The sequence below is a fragment of the Dipodomys spectabilis genome, unplaced genomic scaffold (assembly GCF_019054845.1).
Source record: "Dipodomys spectabilis isolate Male_0828 unplaced genomic scaffold, ASM1905484v1 ptg000241l, whole genome shotgun sequence".
NCBI lineage: Eukaryota > Metazoa > Chordata > Mammalia > Rodentia > Heteromyidae > Dipodomys > Dipodomys spectabilis.
Window position 1 is genome coordinate 3,516,385 of NW_024870918.1, and position 17,725 is coordinate 3,534,109.

Genomic DNA, 17,725 nt, shown 5'->3' on the forward strand with positions numbered 1-17,725 from the left:
GCGGCGAAAGCGGTCCCCGAAAGCTCTCTGCTTGCTCCCTCCAGGCCTGATCTGGAGGTACGGCGCCCCAGATCGCTTTTATCCCCCCCCTCCCCACCCTCCCCAACCCTAGGCTACGGAAACTCCGCTCGGCGAGGACCGGAGCCTGCAGGAGGGCGGCGCGGCACCCCAGACCCGGGTTTCGAGGAGAGGCGAGTCCTCAGTCCTGCGGCCGCGGGCGGGTGGAATGAGGGGCCGAGGGGGGGGGGGGTGGAGGAGGGGGTGGGGGGAGGGGGAGGTGCAGACCCCGGAGCTTCGGGACTGTCTTCTTGGTTTCCTTTGGCAAACTTTTTCTTTTGTTGCTCAAGACGAAACAAGCGTGGGATGTGTGGGGTTGGGGTTGGTTTTGTTGTTGAAAAGAGAAAAAGAAAAGTCAGCCTGACGAGCTGTGGCCAGCGAGTTTGATTTTTCGATCCTCTTCTCCCCCGCGCCCCGATCTGAGGACGTCTTGGCCCGGAGAGGCCGGAGAGCTGCTCGTGCGGACGGTCGCCCTGGGCGCCGGGCTAGACTTTCACAGAGGGGACGCACGCGCCACGTTCAGGGTCCCCCCCCTTCCGGGTCGGCCGGCGGCCTGTGTTCCTCTTCCCCCCACCCCACAACCAGCATCGCTGTACCCCCACGAAGGCCACGCGTGACTCGGGTCAAACCCTCAGGATGTGGAGCCGGCCCCAGGCCATCGGATCCCACCCACAAACGTCTTTGGCAGGAAGGACGGAGAGGGCCTTTCCCCCAAGGTGACCGTAGAAAGCTTTAAGTGTTATTTGACAGCTTTCAATTTGTTCTAGATGGTTCCCCATTTCCAGTGAGCGCGGGTTTGGGGGTCTTGTGCCGATGCGCGCTAATTACGCGCGCCTAAAAAACCGCTGAAATCCTCTTAACCCTCGAACCAAACCAAACAACTACAACCCAACGAACCCGTCGGACTCTGAGATCTCCGGACTCCGCGCCCGGAGGCGAGCTTACGGGAGTCTGCAGCGGTGCCAGACCTCTCCGCTGCTCGGGGGCCCCAGAGCTGTTCACCGCCCTGTTCACTGCCGTGGACGCCGGCGAGCTACCCACCACCTCCGGAGGTCGACGTGAACTCGAACACGGCGCCGCCGGGGGTCCCGGCTGCCCACCTACCCCTCCTGCGCCTAGATGGGCGATTGGGGAAGGAGAAGGGGTGGAAAGGAGAACTCAGATGCGTGCGTTTATTTCTTACAAGCTCCAAACCAACCCGGGGTTTTCGATCCATCAGGGGTAGGGAGCGGGGGGGGGGGGGGGGAGGGAGGGAAGCCAATCTGGTGGGGCTTGGGGAGGAAGCTCTTACACATCCGCAAGAACCCTGGGGCCAAAGCTGGGTCCCCGCAGTCTCTCCGCACCTCCACCCCCTCCCCGCCCCGGGCCCGGTCCCTCCTCCATCCCCCCCCCAAACCCTTTAATCCCTCTTCTCCTCCCACTGTTCACCAGGCCTGCAAAGCCCCAAAACACTACAACGGGGAAAGGAATTTTCATGAACTCTCAGGGCGCCGGGCAGAGGTCTTGGAACGGCCTGCCGGGACCTGAAGCGGGAAAAGTGGGAACGTGGCCGAAGATTCTGGTGAGCAGAGAGATCCGGAAGGGGTGAGAAGGGCCCTGCATCCCGGATCTTTCGTTCTAGAATCTGTGGTCTCTGGGAGACCCGGGGACGAAGGATTTTTTTTTTTTTTAAACGAAGCTGGATGTATCCAAATGGTGAGGGAAACCGATCAGTAAGATGGAGTCAAGACCTGTTTAAAAAAGGCAAACAAGAGCGCTGCACCCCTGCTTCAGATGGCGTCTGCACCCCTAAGCGCACCCCCACATCCCATCCTTCCTCGCTCACCTAGCCTGATGCCACTCACACAGTCTGGCATTATTTGGTCCAGGGGCCCCCGTTTCACTCCAGTGCACATCGCGGGCTGAGATCTAAATACTCATTTGATATAGAGCAGTAATCCTTTTCTCATATTTGATGGGAATGTTTTCCATATCCCAGTATTTGACAACATCTCCCTATAGGGACAGGTTCGTATTTATGTTGGTAAAATGTCCCCTGCCTCAAAGTCTATTGTAACCCAACACCTGACAACCCCGAGTCCCATTTCTGTTTGCAGAAAGGGTTTATTCAAGCACATAATGGGATCCCAGCAGAAAGCCTTTCAGAACAAGGGACTATGGTAAACTTCACCACATGAACTCCGTTTCCAGGGCTATTAAGCTTTTAATTGGAAAATAGCAGAGGAAATTTCAAGGTGACTATAACGTGTTAGCAGTTAGTGTGCAGAAGAAAAGCCGAGCCAGGAATGAATGCAGAACGCATATGGTCCGAATCACATTTAGGAGGCGCGGCCTGCTTCTGCTAAGTCCCTGCTGCTTACACACTTATGGTTTGGGGGGGGGGGGGAATCATCAAAGGCCGGGAGAGGATTACCAATACATGTAACCTCACCAGACCACTGGTGCTCATCTCTGGGTGGGGTGTGTGTTTGGTAAACCACAAGTAACGCTGTACGGTGGCTGTGTTCACACGTGAAAGAGTAAAAGTACTGTGTGCGTGCCCAACCCCCGCCCCTTGCAGGCACTGTGGTGAGGCGCGCGTGTATCCATCAGAAGCTTGGGGTGCATGTACCCTGGCTCCAACTCCGCAGGTCTTGGTAAGCTACCTGCCAACCCGCCACCTCCGGCCACACTCGATCAAAAGGACAGTTTTATGTGCTGGCTGCATGACACACCAAGAAAGATTCTGCTTTGCTGGATTCTCATGGGGAGGGGGCGGGGTGCGGCCACGGTGACGTGGGTGTGGGCAGATGCTGGGGGCCGGGCTTGCGAACCCCCCAGTTCTGTTCTGTGTTTAAAAATCCCAGTAAAATGTGTCTTCCCTCCCCCCCCCCCCGCCCCGTCTGCCCCGAATCCACCAGGAATCCAACCTAAGCAGCGACTTCAGCTCTGCCCAAACACTGCTCCTTGGCATCGCCCTTTGACCCCGCCGCAGATCCAAGGCCAGGCACCGGGCGGCCCTGCCCTCGATTTCTCCAAGTTGCCACTGTCCTGGTCCTCCTCCGGCTTGGCTTCCAGGAGAGGCTCGTGCGCACCCGTCCTAAGAGGCCCTGCAGCCTGAACAAACCCTCGAGGAGCCAGGCCTGAGGGGATCACACCGCTGCCTTAGAAGGAAGGTGCTAGACGGTCCTCTCCCCCCTGTCCCCAGTATTTTAGAAGAGGACACAGGCCCACGTGGACGCAGACACCATATTCCCGGAGCAGAGGCCGTCTGGGTCCGGAGTGGCCTGCGGGTGCCGCTCCTTCCTTCAAACTCTAGAACTTTCTTGAGCCCAGCAGGGGCTCAACGCCTGGAAGGAAGCAAGCTCTGTTTCCGGTGTAGATTTTCAGACGTAGCCTGGACTTCAAAACACCATTATTTTTTTGTGGGGGGGGGGGTGGTGGGAGGGGGTGGAAGGAGGCAATCGTGCTTTCGAAGGGACTGGAAAACATCTGCTCACCCCCAAGTGTGGCCCCAAGTCTGCCGGGGCGAGGGCCGAGCACCCCGCCTGCTTTGGGGGAGGCAAGGGCGTTGTCTCTTCCATAAAATGACGAGTGCTGGCTGGCAGATGCATTTCCAACCTTTCTCTTGAGCACAAAAGGCTGCAAGGAATCATCATGGGTAATGTGTGCGACCCTGAAGGGATCAGGAAGCCCCCGCCCCCCATGCCCGGCCGAGTGCTCCCCACTCCGGGGGCACCGCCTCGCAGACAAGCCACGTGGTCCCCCCCCCCCCAGAACTCTCTCTCGTGCCCCCTCTCCCCGGCCCTCCATCCTCGCTGATCCTAACATTCCCGGAGGGAAGTGCGCGAGGTCGGACACAGACCCTAGTGCGGGGTCCCCCGCTGTTAATAACGGGGGGGGGCGCTGCAAGGCGGGAAGCGCGCGCCTGAGAGTGGATACGAACTCAATGCCCCAAGGCTGGAGCATCCAGGCCGGACAACTCCGACGTCAAGCCGAGCTGCCGCGACCGGACGGGCGCGGGGTGCCCCGGACCGGGAGACAGTAGGCGGGGGGAGGGCGGGGTGTGGGATTGGGGGGGGAAGATCACCCCGATCTGCTTTCCCCTCTGCTGCGCTTCCTGCGCCGGAAGACTGCCGCAGCGCTGTCCCCGCCCACACCCTGGCGAGCCACGCCCACGCCCTCACGAGCCACGCCCACCTCGGCCCGGGACGCGGCTTCTAAGTGGAGGGGGGGGAGCGGTGGCTGAGGCCACGCCCCTGAGGAGGGCGGACGCCTTTCCCAGGCATCGCGAGTCCTGGATGGCGACCTGGCTTCAACAAACCCATCAGGGCCCTGTTGTGTGGGCAGGGGGTTCAGGCCTTGCACACCGTGGGTGCGTGCACGGCTACAGGTCTGCACTGGCTTCGCGCCACTTTCCTGGCCACGTTGCCCAGATCGACCCCAACCTGCAGCCAAACTAAGGAAGCCAGGGACTGTTCCCTCCCCCCACCCCCCCATCACACACCTACTCCCAGCCCTACACGCCTCGGGGCGTCGGGAGGAGCGTCCTGTGTCTCAGCTGTGAAGACTCCAGGCGCCCTGTGCAGATGCGGTGCAAAATGCGTGCACTTGGGAAGTCAGAAGTGCGTGCAAGGAAGGCCTCAGCGCTCCCTGAGAGGGTGGGGGGGCTCCCTCCCCCCCACCCGCCCCCCAGGATGGTGGTGGTGATGGTGATGCAGGCGGGCTCCAACCTCACCAGCGGCCAGCGGGGCCTTGGGATTAAAGCTAAGGACGTGAACCTGGGCCCCGGAGCCACATCACCGGGTCAGCTGGACACTTAGCCGGCGGAGAGCCTGGGGACCCAGGACCGGCGAGGTGAACCCTGCACTCTGGTGGGTCCCAGGCCCCGGGGTGGGGCTGTGATCGCGGGCAATCAGGGAGGAGGACCACCAAGGCCACTGCAGGCATGGCCTTCGTCCTCGGCCAGGCCAGGAGAACCTCCCTTGGGCACCTGCCATAGCTCAGTTAAGGGCAGTTAAGGCCAGAAGGCCAAGGCTGAAGATGACTAACATTACCATGCACGCACGCGTGCACACACACGCGTGTCCTGCACGCCCCTTACCCCTCCCCCCCCCCCCCCCGCGCACGCTGCAGATCCCGCGTGCAGGATGCATGTGTGTGAAAGACGGCACAAATCCAGCCACCACGATCTACTGCGTTGCCTCTCACCGGGGTCCAGAACTGGGCAGGTTCATAACCCAGTCCCGCTTCTTATGTTCCCCCGAAGTGGGTGAGGTGTGCTGGCGTGCAGGGGCGGGGACCCGGCTGCTCTGCTGAACACGTCTCAGATGAACCTCACGGAGTTGCAGATCTCCTGGATTCGTGAAAGAAAGGGGGGGGGGGGGCTGGGGCCGTGGGTGAGCAGAGAGGACCCTCATCTCTGGAAATGCCATCAGTAAACCCTGGGACGTGAAAGCTCCCAGCCCCGTTTCCCTACCCCCCCACCCCCAGCCGCCCCGCGGCCTGCCGGTGTCGCCCGCCCGTCACAATAGCTACAGCCAGCAAAGGGCACTGGGCTGCGGGTAGCAGCGGCCTGACAAGTGTGATAAAATGATCTTCCTTAACTAAACTCGTAAAGCACTGGGCAATAAAACTCAATCTTCTGTAAAATCCAATTAAGTCATTATCTGACTGATTGTATCTTTAATTGAAAACAGAAGTGACAGTAAATTTCTGTGATATATCAGGATCAATCGATACCACTATACGATTCAGCCCCAAGAAGTGATTTATAATGTCAAACCTATATAGGTAACTCCACATTATTCTCTCTAAAACCACTGGTGGATGAAATTAAGAGTAAGTGCATTTAATAAAAAACAAGATGGTCAGGTTATTGATTACAACAGATGGAGGTGAAATCAAATAGATGTTTTCAAAGCACAGAGCGAAGAAAATACAAGTAATTTCTTTTTTTCCCCTGTTTAATACCGCTCACCAAATATACACACAAGAAAATTCAGTCATCAATAACATTTTTATTTCAGGTACAGCTGCAACTACACAGAACAACGATTTTTTTAAAAGACTAGTTTCATTTCAGTGTGGCTTCTGTTACATAAGGAAGTACTCCATAACCAATTTTTAAACAAAATAATGAACTCAGAAATCGGTAGTAACTTTAAAAAGATGTACTTATTTCCAAATCAGATTACAACCTAAGGTTACAAAATAGTCTAGATTACATCCCCCCCCCCTCCCCTTCACTGTAATAGAATGTGTATGTTAAACTCATATTATTCTAGAAACACTACCCGGGAGCCCTACCTCGCTGGGGCTACCTTTAAGTTGTGTTGTTTCAAATTACCCTTTATAGGAAAAGTAGCTGTTCTGAAAAGGCTTTAATTTTTCTCATTCTATTTCAGTTATGCTTAGGATCGAGGGGATAAGGTATTGCTATTTCCAACAGCAACATAAACACACAGTATTTCCATTTACCCTGACCTTCTGTAGATTTGTAAATAATCGATTTTTTTTTTTTTGGCCTGCTCTTTTTCTTCTCACTGGTCAAGTGCTTGACTAAGTTTATATTTCTGCAGTCTTATTAAAAATACTAGAATCTATGACGCCTAAAATTTCATTTTTAAAACTAAAATCGAATTAGGATTCTAATTGAGATGCAAATATATATATATAGCTTTATTTTAGTGAATTACTGTATTTCTTGAAAACTGCATGCAATCCAGTGTTGTTTTATTTTGTTTTGTTTTGTTTTTTAAAGCTGAGAGACTCAAACTCCATGAGCAAAGGCACTTAATTCTTGCAGATGGTAGCCACAAAAACCCTATAAATGACTGTAAGTGTGTTTTGCTTCTGGACTAAACCCTAAGAGGTATAAACCAAACATTCTCAACGACGAAGTCAATGCCAGAACAACAAACCCTGTAGGCAATGGAATAAACCTGCTATTCCAAGCGTGTGGTCAGCAGCAGCGGCCAGCACCGCTTACTCGCTTACTCATCTTCTTCCTCTTCGATGACTGGAGTGACCCCGAAGCCGCTGGGCTCTGACGCAGACTCACATTCGAGAACCCCCTTTGTACTCTCATTACTCATTGGAGAGCTGCTAGAAAGGGAAACCAAGCCAGAATCTTGGCTGCTGGGGGGCGAGAATACTGGGAAGTGGGAAAGAGAAAGAGAGGGAGGAAAGAAGAAAGTTAAAAGTGGCTAATCTTTCTACATTCCATATTCAATTAGGTTCCAACAAAGAAAGTGACACTCTCCATTTCTGTTTGGAATTTTGCAAGTGTTTTTTACAGACCCTCATTAAAATCTCTTCTTTAGAATTACACATACGCACACACACACACAAACTACACAGTACCTCTACTTAATACAAGAGTAGTAGAGTCTCAAATCTGTGTTCATTACCAAATAAAACCAAGAAAAATTTGCCCCTTTATGCAAAGGATGCAGATGAAACTTGTCTGGTTAAGTGGTCCACACGAAAGAGTTCAGAGAAATTATTCCTCAGCAAGACTCCACCCATGCATTTTCCATCTGGAAAGATCTAGCAAACAAAGTGGATGGCATGATCAACTCCACTATTACTTCCCTTGACTGAAAACTACACAACAGATGTGTTTGTGTGTGTGTATGCACATAAGTTTTTAAAAGCAGTAAATGGGAGAGATTTTTTTCTAATGGAAGAAGATAAATTATATCGCAATAAACTAGCAGGTAAAGATTTTGAAAACTAACAGATGAACATAAAAACTGAGACACTGACATTAAATATGAAGGATGCTATAGTAATGTGCTAATAAACAATTTTTTGCAACCCTACCAGCCGCAATAGATACAAAATTTAAGCAAAAGGGTCTCTGACCTTCTTAACCTTAGCTGAGTTTAGATCCACCCCCAGAACTCCCTTCATGCCTAGTGTGAATGTAATTAAAGGGAAGCTGCAGTGGTAATTTCTCTCCTCATTAACTTCCTGATTGGTTTCAGCCTCAGGATTCTGCCGGGCAGTAGTTTGTCACCAATTCCAAATGGCCAATCGTTAATACTAATGTTTGTGTAACTAACTGCCAGCATCTGCCACGGCTTCTTGTACGACAATAATGGTGAAAGGGTACATTAGTGCTCCTGTGTTAATTCAGCTTGTGTTCATCAATAGGGAAATCTATGATGTAATTAGCAAAATGTACCGGGAGCTGAGTGCTGAAGTCATTTGGAGAGAACTAAATCCTAGAAGAAGCTGTACTGGGTTCTGAAATGTTTGCCATCAATACTTATTATGTTTGGAATTTAATAAGGTATATTATGCTGAAAGAGACCTTTTTACAAGAGAACACTATTTACACTTGTTATGCATTTGGAAAAGGTCTGCTTCCGCTAGTGGAACCACAGGGAAATAAAAAGATCAGAGCTGCGATTTCACAAGTGGACCTTTAACCATTGGACCAAATTATTTTCTTCCCCCAATGTGACATACAGATAAGACAGATGGACAAGCTACTTCTATAACCAATAAAGGATGCTCTGAAGACTTCATAAGGTGAAGAAATTTGAAAAGCCATTTTCCTGACAAGCAATTACTTTTTGTATCAATGGTGACTGCTAATGAATTTCAGTCTGTTGTAACTTAAAAAGGGACAGTTTGCAAGCTTTCAAAGCAATAGGAATCATTAAATGATGTTTTATAGATGCAGGGGGTGGAGAAGGGGAGAAAAGTATGCATGTGCATCTTTCTAACCTTCTTGCAGGCAACAACAACATCTTGCTAAATCTGAGTTGTTAATATGGATTTCAAAGCTCTTGCAAATACAAAGTGACTTATAACTTGTACATACATACTGCACACACTATGTACAGGCACCGGACTATGAATATACAAAGGAAGAAATGTTGTTCAAAGGTGGTAGTCTTTGTTCTGAGATCTTGTGAGTATGGACAGGTGGAGAGCACACCGGAGAGTCTGAGTTCATCTGCTTGCCCCAAGCCACTACCTTTTAGTATGACCCATACTGTAATGAGGTATTTCAACCCTCAAAGCATTCACAGAGAGCATAATTCTTGCCCATTTTATAAGGGAGACCCTGACTGGCATGCTCTTGCAGTTTATTCTAACCCTGATCACCTTTCTACTCCCTGTGTGGGATTAAGGGGATGCAGAAACGAACCCTGCCAGGCAGATGCAGAGTCTGTTCAGGAATGAGCAAGTTTCTCCAACACTTCTGTCCTCGGCCTGCCTTTCTCCTACAGTTAGAAGATAAAGAAAAGTGAGTTCTTGCCCAACCCCCATGTAGCCAATTTGAGAGGAGAAAGAGGGAAGAGTGGGAATTCTGGAAAAGAGAGAAATTTGGGAAGTGCCTTCCCTTTTGCTCTCACTTGCCTAGGAAATGTTTCCTTGGAAAGTCCCCGTGTGATGTGAGATACAAAGAATGTGTTACCTGCACAGATCGAGCTCGGAGCCCACTTAACGCATGACTGAGCTCCTGAGAAGGAGTAAATACATGAACTCAATCTGTTTTGAAAAGCACCTGCATTTAGAAAAAGTGTTTCTCCACTCAAAATCTAAATCCGTATTATTGTTTTATTAACCCATTCAAGGCTTAGTATGTCTTTGAATATTAGCCTGCAGAAATTAGGGACAGTGTCTGTTCAACTCATTTTGTATAGCACTTCATAAAAGTTCCAAACTGCCTAACAAAGATTTAGTGTTTTCCTCCCTTTACTAATACTCAAGATCTATTTTACTGCAATTCGTTTTTTTTTTTTTTTGGAGGGGGGGGGGGTCAGTTGTGGGGCCTGAACTCTGGGTCTGGGCACTGTCCCTCAGCTCTTCAGCTCAAGGCTAGCGCTTAACCACTTGAGTCACAGCACACCACTTCCGGCTTTTTCTGCTTATGCGGTGCTGAGGAATTGAACTCTGGGTCTCATGCATGCAAGGCAAGCACTCTACCACTGAGCCACCTTCCCAGCCCCTTTACTGCAGTTCTTTAATACTGTCCTTTAAGGTTATCTTGGCCTACCCCCCGGCCCCCCAGCCTTCTGACATTGGAGTTTGAACTCAGAGCCTGGGCACTGTGCCTTAGATTTTTTTTTGCTCAAGGCTGGTGCTTTACCATTTGGGTTACAGCTCCACTTCCTGCTTTTTGCTAGTTAATTGGAGATAAAAAGTCCCATGGAATTTTCCTGTCTGGGATGGCTTCAATTCTGATCCTCAGATCTCAGCCTCCTGGGTAGTTCAGGATTACAGGCACTGGCAGCCAGCTATCCCATACATTTTAATGCAACTTTATTAATGATTGACCATTGCAAATTACTGAATATCAATTAGAAATGTAAACACCCCAAGTGATCCCTTTCCCCTCTCTCTTTTTAAGTGGACTCTAATGGGCCCTGGGCAGGTCTAATCTCAACAGAAAAGATTTGGATGAATCATTTTGTAAAAATTCTCCTAACTTGTAATGTCCTGGGCTCTGTGGAGACAGTTACTGGAAGCAGTTGAAATTGGTTCAATCTTTCTGGATAGCAATTTGGTGACATGTAATAAGAACCACGAGACTGTTCAGCCCTCTGACCTGGTAATTCCACTCTGGGGAATAACCCCAAAGAAAGAAAGAATAATTGGCTCAGAGATGCTCACTGAAGATGTGAGTGCCCCGCTTTAGTGCTTGGGGGAGGAAAAAAAAGGGGGCAGGAAGCATTCACAGCCAATAACCAATTAAGGATTATGCTAACCCATAATCACAGCTAGCCTGGCAGCATTTACAGAAATGGAAGAAATGATTCTGGAGGTTAGAGGCGAGTTTGAACAGTAAAGTGAAAGAAAGAAGGAAAACTTGCCCATCTGATCTTTTCTTGTGTTACAAAGAAGGTAGATGGGGTATAGAGGCTGACCCCCATTTGAACCAGCAAGCCCAGGGCCTGGTGTCTCTCAGATAGCTTACTTGTCTAAATGGTCTTTCTTTTATTATTATTTCAAAACAAACAAACCAAAACCTTAGCCAGAATAGTTCTAATCAATATGAAGAAGAAACATTTAAGATGATTTTGGAGATGCCATCTAACTACCACTATTCTTTTTGGGAAAAAAAATGATTATATACTGCCACAAGGAAAAAAAAAATAAGTAAAAGGAAAAACCCTCTTTAAACAAAAAAAAACCAAACCAAACAAAAACCACTCTAACTGCTCAGTCTTTTGACATTGCAAAGACCCCTGACTTTTAACTTGAATAATCTGTTGGAAGTCAATGGGCTGGAACGAGTAATTCTCTCCCAGTGAGGTGAGAAAACGCACTATTCCGTGCTCAAGGGGGAAAAATGTTCTTCCTCTGTATGTTAAATACTATTAAACTCCTACTAAGAAACCATTAAAAAATAAAACGCGAGTGGGTGTCAGTTCTTCACCTGGCCACTCTTGCTGAGGAAGAAAAATGAATGGCTTGGTGACTTTCTGAATGGTGGAAAGCTATGAAAATTTCTTCAACAACGAATTCTCCTGCTTCACCATAACAGTCGTGTTTGGAAATAAAATCAGATCCAATCAATACTACTTAGCAGATACTTAATGTTTCACAATAGAAAACTCCCCCCCCCCCCCCCCCCCCAGTGTAGCGGCTACCCTTCTCACTAACACTGAAAATAATTAGGATTATCTCAGCCACTGGGGCCTGGCAGGTTCAGCTTGTACTTTCAAACAGCATTAATTCTTGGCACTCAGAACAAGGGATAAAAGTAAAGATATGAATGGAGATCTTTATTCCACCTGATCTATCATGGATTAGCTCATTCTTTTCCAGTTTATGCCTGCACTCTAGTTAAGAAGAAGGCTGAGCTGTAACTGATGTAATTAGAAACCACAGGCTGAGAAAAAAATAGCCCTTTATTAATCTCCCCCATTTACTACAAATTTACTAAAAAAAAAAAAAAAAAGTAATCTTTGAAACAATTAAGTGTGTTTTTCTCTAAGTGGAATTAACACATAGTGACAAGAGAGAAGGTACTATGCTGGGGAATGCTTTCTTTAAAACCCTATCTTAACTGTCAGTTCGAAAATCTAACATTAGTTTTGGAAGGGTGCCATCTCTGAATCGGCATATTAAGGAACAAAGCATCTGTGATCTATGTACCACGCGATGGTTCATGAAAGTTCGCAGAGATGGAAATGGGTAACTTACCATACTACCCTCTACATAGAACCATCGTAACTTTTGCAAGCACTGGGGAATACAGCATTTTAAAAACTGAGCGAACAGGGCTCTGCCTCCAATTAAGCAGCAAAAAGCCAGAAGTGTTAAAGTACTTAGGTCTCAGCTCTGCAGTCCTCACTACTCAGGAAGCTAAGATTTGAGGCTCACAGTTGGAAGCCAGTCTGGGCAGACAAATCCTTAAGAAGCAGAGCACCAGCCTTGAGCTGAAAAGGCTAAAGGACAGTATCCAGGCCCTGAGTTCAAGCCCTAGTACCAGTACAAAATGAAAAAAAAAAAAAGCCGAGTGGAATTATGGCTCAAATAGTAAAGTGTGCCAGTCTTGAGCAAAAAAATCTAAGCAAGGGCACAGGCCTGAGTTCAAGCCCAAGCATGCACACACATGTGCGCATGCACGCGCGCACGCACACACACACACACACACACACACCAAAAAAAGAAAACCAACCCTAGCTAAATGCAGAACAGGAAGTACTTATGCAACATTGATGATCCCTCCTTTCCTCTAAATTTCATGTTTCATGAACATGTATACCGAAGTCACAAATGATAGAGCAAACACCCTGCCTCCACCCCAGGTCCAGGGGCTTAAACTCTGTGCCTGTGCACTGTCCCTGGGCTTTCTTGCTCAAGGCTGGTATCCTACCTCACAGCTCCACTTCTGGCTGTGTGTGTGTGTGTGTGTGTGTGTGTGTGTGTGTGTGTGTGTGTGTGTGTGTGTGTGTGTGTGTGTGTGTGTGTGTGTGTGTGTGTGTGTGTGTGTGGTTAGTTGGAGACAAAGAATCCCACAGACTTTTCTGCCTGGGGTGGTTTTGAACTATGATCCTCAGATCTTAAGACTATTGAATAGCTAGGATTATAGGCATGAGTCACCGATTGCCAGGCTTCATAGAGCAATTTAATTCTCAAAATAAACCGGAAACAGCATTAGCTTCCACCTATAATCCTAGGTACTCAGGAGGTTGATATCAGAGGCTGGAGGGTCCGGGTCAGTGTGGCAGAGCCATCTACTAGATTCCATCTTCAAAATAAACAGGACTGGAGGTATGACTCAAGTGGTAGAGTGCCTAACTAGGAAAACGAAACCACAAGTTCAAACCCTCCTAAATTAAATTAATTAAACAGAGACCTATCAAAGAGCCTCTTCCTGGAAGTCTGCAACCTAGGCTCATAGTCTAGACCTACCTTCTTATCTTCCTTCCTTCCTTCTTTTTTTTTTTGGGGGGGTCCGGTTGTGGGGTCTGAACTCTAGGCCTGGGCGCTGTCCCCCAGCTCTTCAGCTCAAGGGCTAACGCTCTACCACTTGAGCCACAGTGCCACTTCCAGCTTTTTTTTTTTTCTGCTTAAGTGGTACTGAGGAATCGAGCCCAGGGCCTCAGGCATGCAAGGCAAGCACTCTACCACTGAGCCACCTTCCCAGCCCCTCCCTCCCTTTCTTCCTTCTCTTTCTTTCTTTCTTTCTTTCTTTCTTTCTTTCTTTCTTTCTTTCTTTCTTTCTTTCTTTCTTTCTTCTTTCTCTCTCTTTCTTTTCTTTTCCAGTCATGAGGCTTGAATCAGGGCCTGGGCACTGTCCCTGAGTTCTTTTGCTCAAGGCTTTACCACTTTGAGCCATAGCACTACTTCAGGTTTTCTGGTGGTTAACTGAAAATAAGAGTCTCATGGACCTTCCAGCCCAGGCTGGCTTTGAACTACAAACCTTAGATAGCAGCCTCCTGATGAGCTAGGATTACAGGTGTGAGCCACCAGCACCCCAGCTAGTCTGGACCTTTCTATGCTGTAATTTTAGTTTTCCTACTGTTCATGGAGCTCACAAAAAATGCACCTGCTCCTCATCCACCCATGGAATTCACCCCAAGGCTAAGCTAAGTCTTCCCCCATCCCCCAGCCTTGGCCCTGCCACCATACCTGGTAGTGAGTCTGCTTTTCTGACTGCTGGGGAGGGGGAGGAATGCTGGGAAGTGATACTAGGAACAGGCACCATGCAGACATGCTGACATCACCTGGCCACAGGCGTAGGATCCAATAGGGACTGGGTTATCATAATGTGCATTATCATGATGCAAATTCTTTGGCGTATCAGCCCCTACCAATGACACAGAACTGTCCTCAGGGCTCGACCCTGTCCCCATTTATGAAGGAAGAAGGCAGAGTCAGCCTAAAGAGCTTGTGGGAGGATCTTCAGATAGTAAGAGGCAAAAGGCCCACCTCCAAACCCCTACCCACATCCCCAAGCACCAAAGATCAGGTTCAGAGCCTCATTCTGCCAGGGCTAAATATGCCCAAGAGTGGTACAGTGGAAACTTCTTTTGGGATATCTGTGGCATGCTTTTTCAAAATTTAGAACCAATTTCAGCCCCACAATGAGATTCTTTCTGCCTCTAAGTAAGAGAAGAATGGTTTGCTTGCTCATTGGATGGTAATACGATTTTCTAGTAATTTCCAAAGCATGCCCCCAGATATTCCAGTTTACTTCCTATGACATCAACCATCTTTCCCATTCCTGCATCCACGAAAAGAAAAAGAAAAAAGGCTTATGCTACCAAAGTACCCATTGCCTCAATCTTCACAGTTGTTAACAGCGCCAAGTCACATTGGCAAGAAGAACACGTGTGTGTGTGTGTGTGTGTGTGTGTGTGTGTGTGTGTGATACACAGCTCCAATTCTGGAGTTCTGATGGCTAACTGAAAGTAAGGTTTTTTAAAAATATAAATTACTTGCGAGAGGGTTGCCATGTGAATTTGGGTAGAGAAACAAACTCTTAAAGCAGGCTGTGACATTGGCCATTCTATGCCAAGTGGGCTGACTGTCTAGGTATTTTCAGTAAGAAACAGCTTTACAGTGAGAGTGTAGAAGAAAGAATAATGGCTGCTTCAGCCTTAAGGTAAAATACCGTGCCAATTCCAACTTGATAGGCAGCTGCTATGGCTAAGGCAAAAGGATAAAGGTTTTAGAACTGATCCCATTGGCAGAAGCAGGGTTCTGGTCACATGCTGTGAACATTGCCTTCTAACCTAGTGCCCAGGAGGGCTTGGCTATTCAATCCACAGCCTGCAGTTGGCTTTCCACTTTGTATTTACATCATTGGAAAAAAAAAATAAACATTTCAGATGTGATGCTTTAGTTCTGTGGATTTTGGGAAGCATTTCATTTCAAAAGAGTCTGACACTTTCCAATTAAGTGGATATGAGGAAAGAATCTAGAGACCATTTCTCCAAGGGAACTTATTTACAATTTGCAGCTTATAATTCGAAAATAAATACTGAAGCCCAAGTGATATACTAGTATCAGGGCAGAGACTGGTATGAGGCAAATTGTTTTCTCTTTACTACTTGGAGACTCTGCTGCTTGCAAAAATCAAATATGATTTCTGGTGGACACTATTGGCCAAATGCAAAACTGCATCAAGACCATACAACTGGTCCTTTCCAGCTTCTTCTAACTGCTATTACTGGAAACTTGATACCAGTTAGTAATCAGTACTATTTTTCTCCACTTCAGAAGAGGGAAGGAAGCACCAGGATACAATACATAAAATAAACGCTGGCCAAAATCAGGAGAGAAAATTTCAAGTGTTTGCAGACAGGAGGATACATGCCCAATCAAAGTTGTTCACACCATTTTATCACCTATACACCACACAGATCTCAAGGATGGGTAAAGTAGTGAGATTACAGGGCAAGCACATGCATTTTAGAATGGCTTCAGTTAAGTGTGAACAGAAATTAAACAACAGCAACAATATAGTATAAACTACCTCCCCTCCCCTCACACGAGTATTTCTTCACTTTTCTTTAGATCCTAAACACAAAAATAGTTTTATACATGTTCTTACAACGTTTTATTATTATTTTTTGGTCGGTCATGGGGCTTGATCTAGCAGCCTGGACACTGTCCCTGAGCTCTTTTTACTCAAGACTAGCGCTCTACCACTTGGAGCCACTGCACCACTTCCAGTTCTCTGGTGGTTAACTGGAGATGAGAGTCTCACAGACTTTCCTGCCTGGGCTGGCTTTGAACAGCAATCCTCAGATCTCAGCCTCCTGAGTAGCTAGGAAAATAGGCATGAACCACCAGGGGCCCGCTTCTACATTTTTTGGTTTAAAATGCTTTCTGTCCAATTAGCTGCTAAGAAAGGACTTCAACCCTATTGAGGTTTAACATAGGCATCCTGAGAATGTCACTGAGCTCTGCTGTCTACTGTTTGACTGAGCTCAGAATCATGGTTTACACCTCAGGTATTTTAGCCAGCTCTCAAGAAAAACTGGAGGGCGAAGGTGTGGCACAATGACAGAACACATGGCTGGCATTCTTGGGATCCTGGGTTCAATCCCCAGCTGTGATTTAACCACTGCTGGTAACAAAGTCTTCTTTATTTCTTCCTTCCTTCGGTCAACATATTAGTTTCCCTCGGGGATAATGTTCTGTGCTTTATTGTGTGTGTGTTTTTTTTTTTCAATTGTTGTAAAATGCATATGGCATAAAATGTGCCATCATTTTTGAGTGTGAGTTGAGTGGCGTCACTCATCTCCGGAACTTTTTCACTTTCAGACACAAAAGTCCATATTTGCTAACAACTAACCCCTGGCACCCTCTCATTCTTCCAGGGCAAACACTGCTTTCCTTTTGTCTCTGGGATTCTGCTGCTCTAGGCACCCATGGGAATGGAATCCTATGCTGCCTGTCTTTTGTGTCTCTCTTATTTCACTTAGCATGATGTTCATGTTACACTATGTGTCAGCATTTCATTCTGTTCTTGTTTTCCTGCCAGTACAGGCGTTTGAACTCAAGGCTTGACTTGCCTATTCAACTGGTGCTCTACTACTTGTGCTATGCCTCCAGCCTGGCTTTTTTTTGCTGATTATTTCAGTGATTGAGTCTCAAACTTTTCTGCCCAGCTGGCTTCAAACCTTGATTCTTTGTATCTCAGACTCCTGAGTAGCTAGGATTCCAGGTAGGAGCTACCGACAACGGGTAGAAATTCCTTCATTTTAAAGGCTGAGTAATATTCTACCTTTTTTGGTATATAGATTTTCTTTATACAGTCATTGAAGGTAGACAGTTATTTGAGTTGTGTTTACCACCAGGCTACTGTGAATAATGCTGCTATAAATAGGGATATGTAAATATCTCTTCGAGGCCTTGCATAAATATATTGATTTACTTATCAGTGGATATTTGGTGGTGGCAGGATGATACCTGGGCTTGAATTTAGGACCAGGGCACTGACCCTGAGCTTTTTTGCTCAAGGCTAGTGCTCTACCACTTGAGCCACACTTCCACTTTTGGTTTTTGGGGTTTTTTTTTTGCTGGTTAGTTGGAGATAAAAGTCACATGGACTTTTCTGCCCAGCCTGGCTTAGAACCATGTTCCTCAAATCTCAGCCTCCTGAGTAGCCAGGATTACAGACATGAGCCACCAACAATACTTGGCTGTGATCGTTGGATGACATTTCTTTCCTTCACTTCTTGCTCTCTCCCAACCCTGAGCC

The 17,725-nt window shown here is 47.6% G+C and overlaps 1 protein-coding gene across 1 annotated transcript in view; it reads right to left on the reverse strand.

The window, feature by feature from the left end:
- Positions 1-7,031: 7,031 nt before the first annotated feature.
- Positions 7,032-17,725, reverse strand: part of Dmrt1 (doublesex and mab-3 related transcription factor 1) — a 99,364-nt gene continuing 88,670 nt past the window's right edge. Inside the window, exon 5 of the mRNA XM_042699404.1 lies at positions 7,032-7,192. Within this exon, the coding sequence (XP_042555338.1) occupies positions 7,032-7,192 (161 nt within the window). The remainder of the gene's footprint in view (positions 7,193-17,725) is intronic.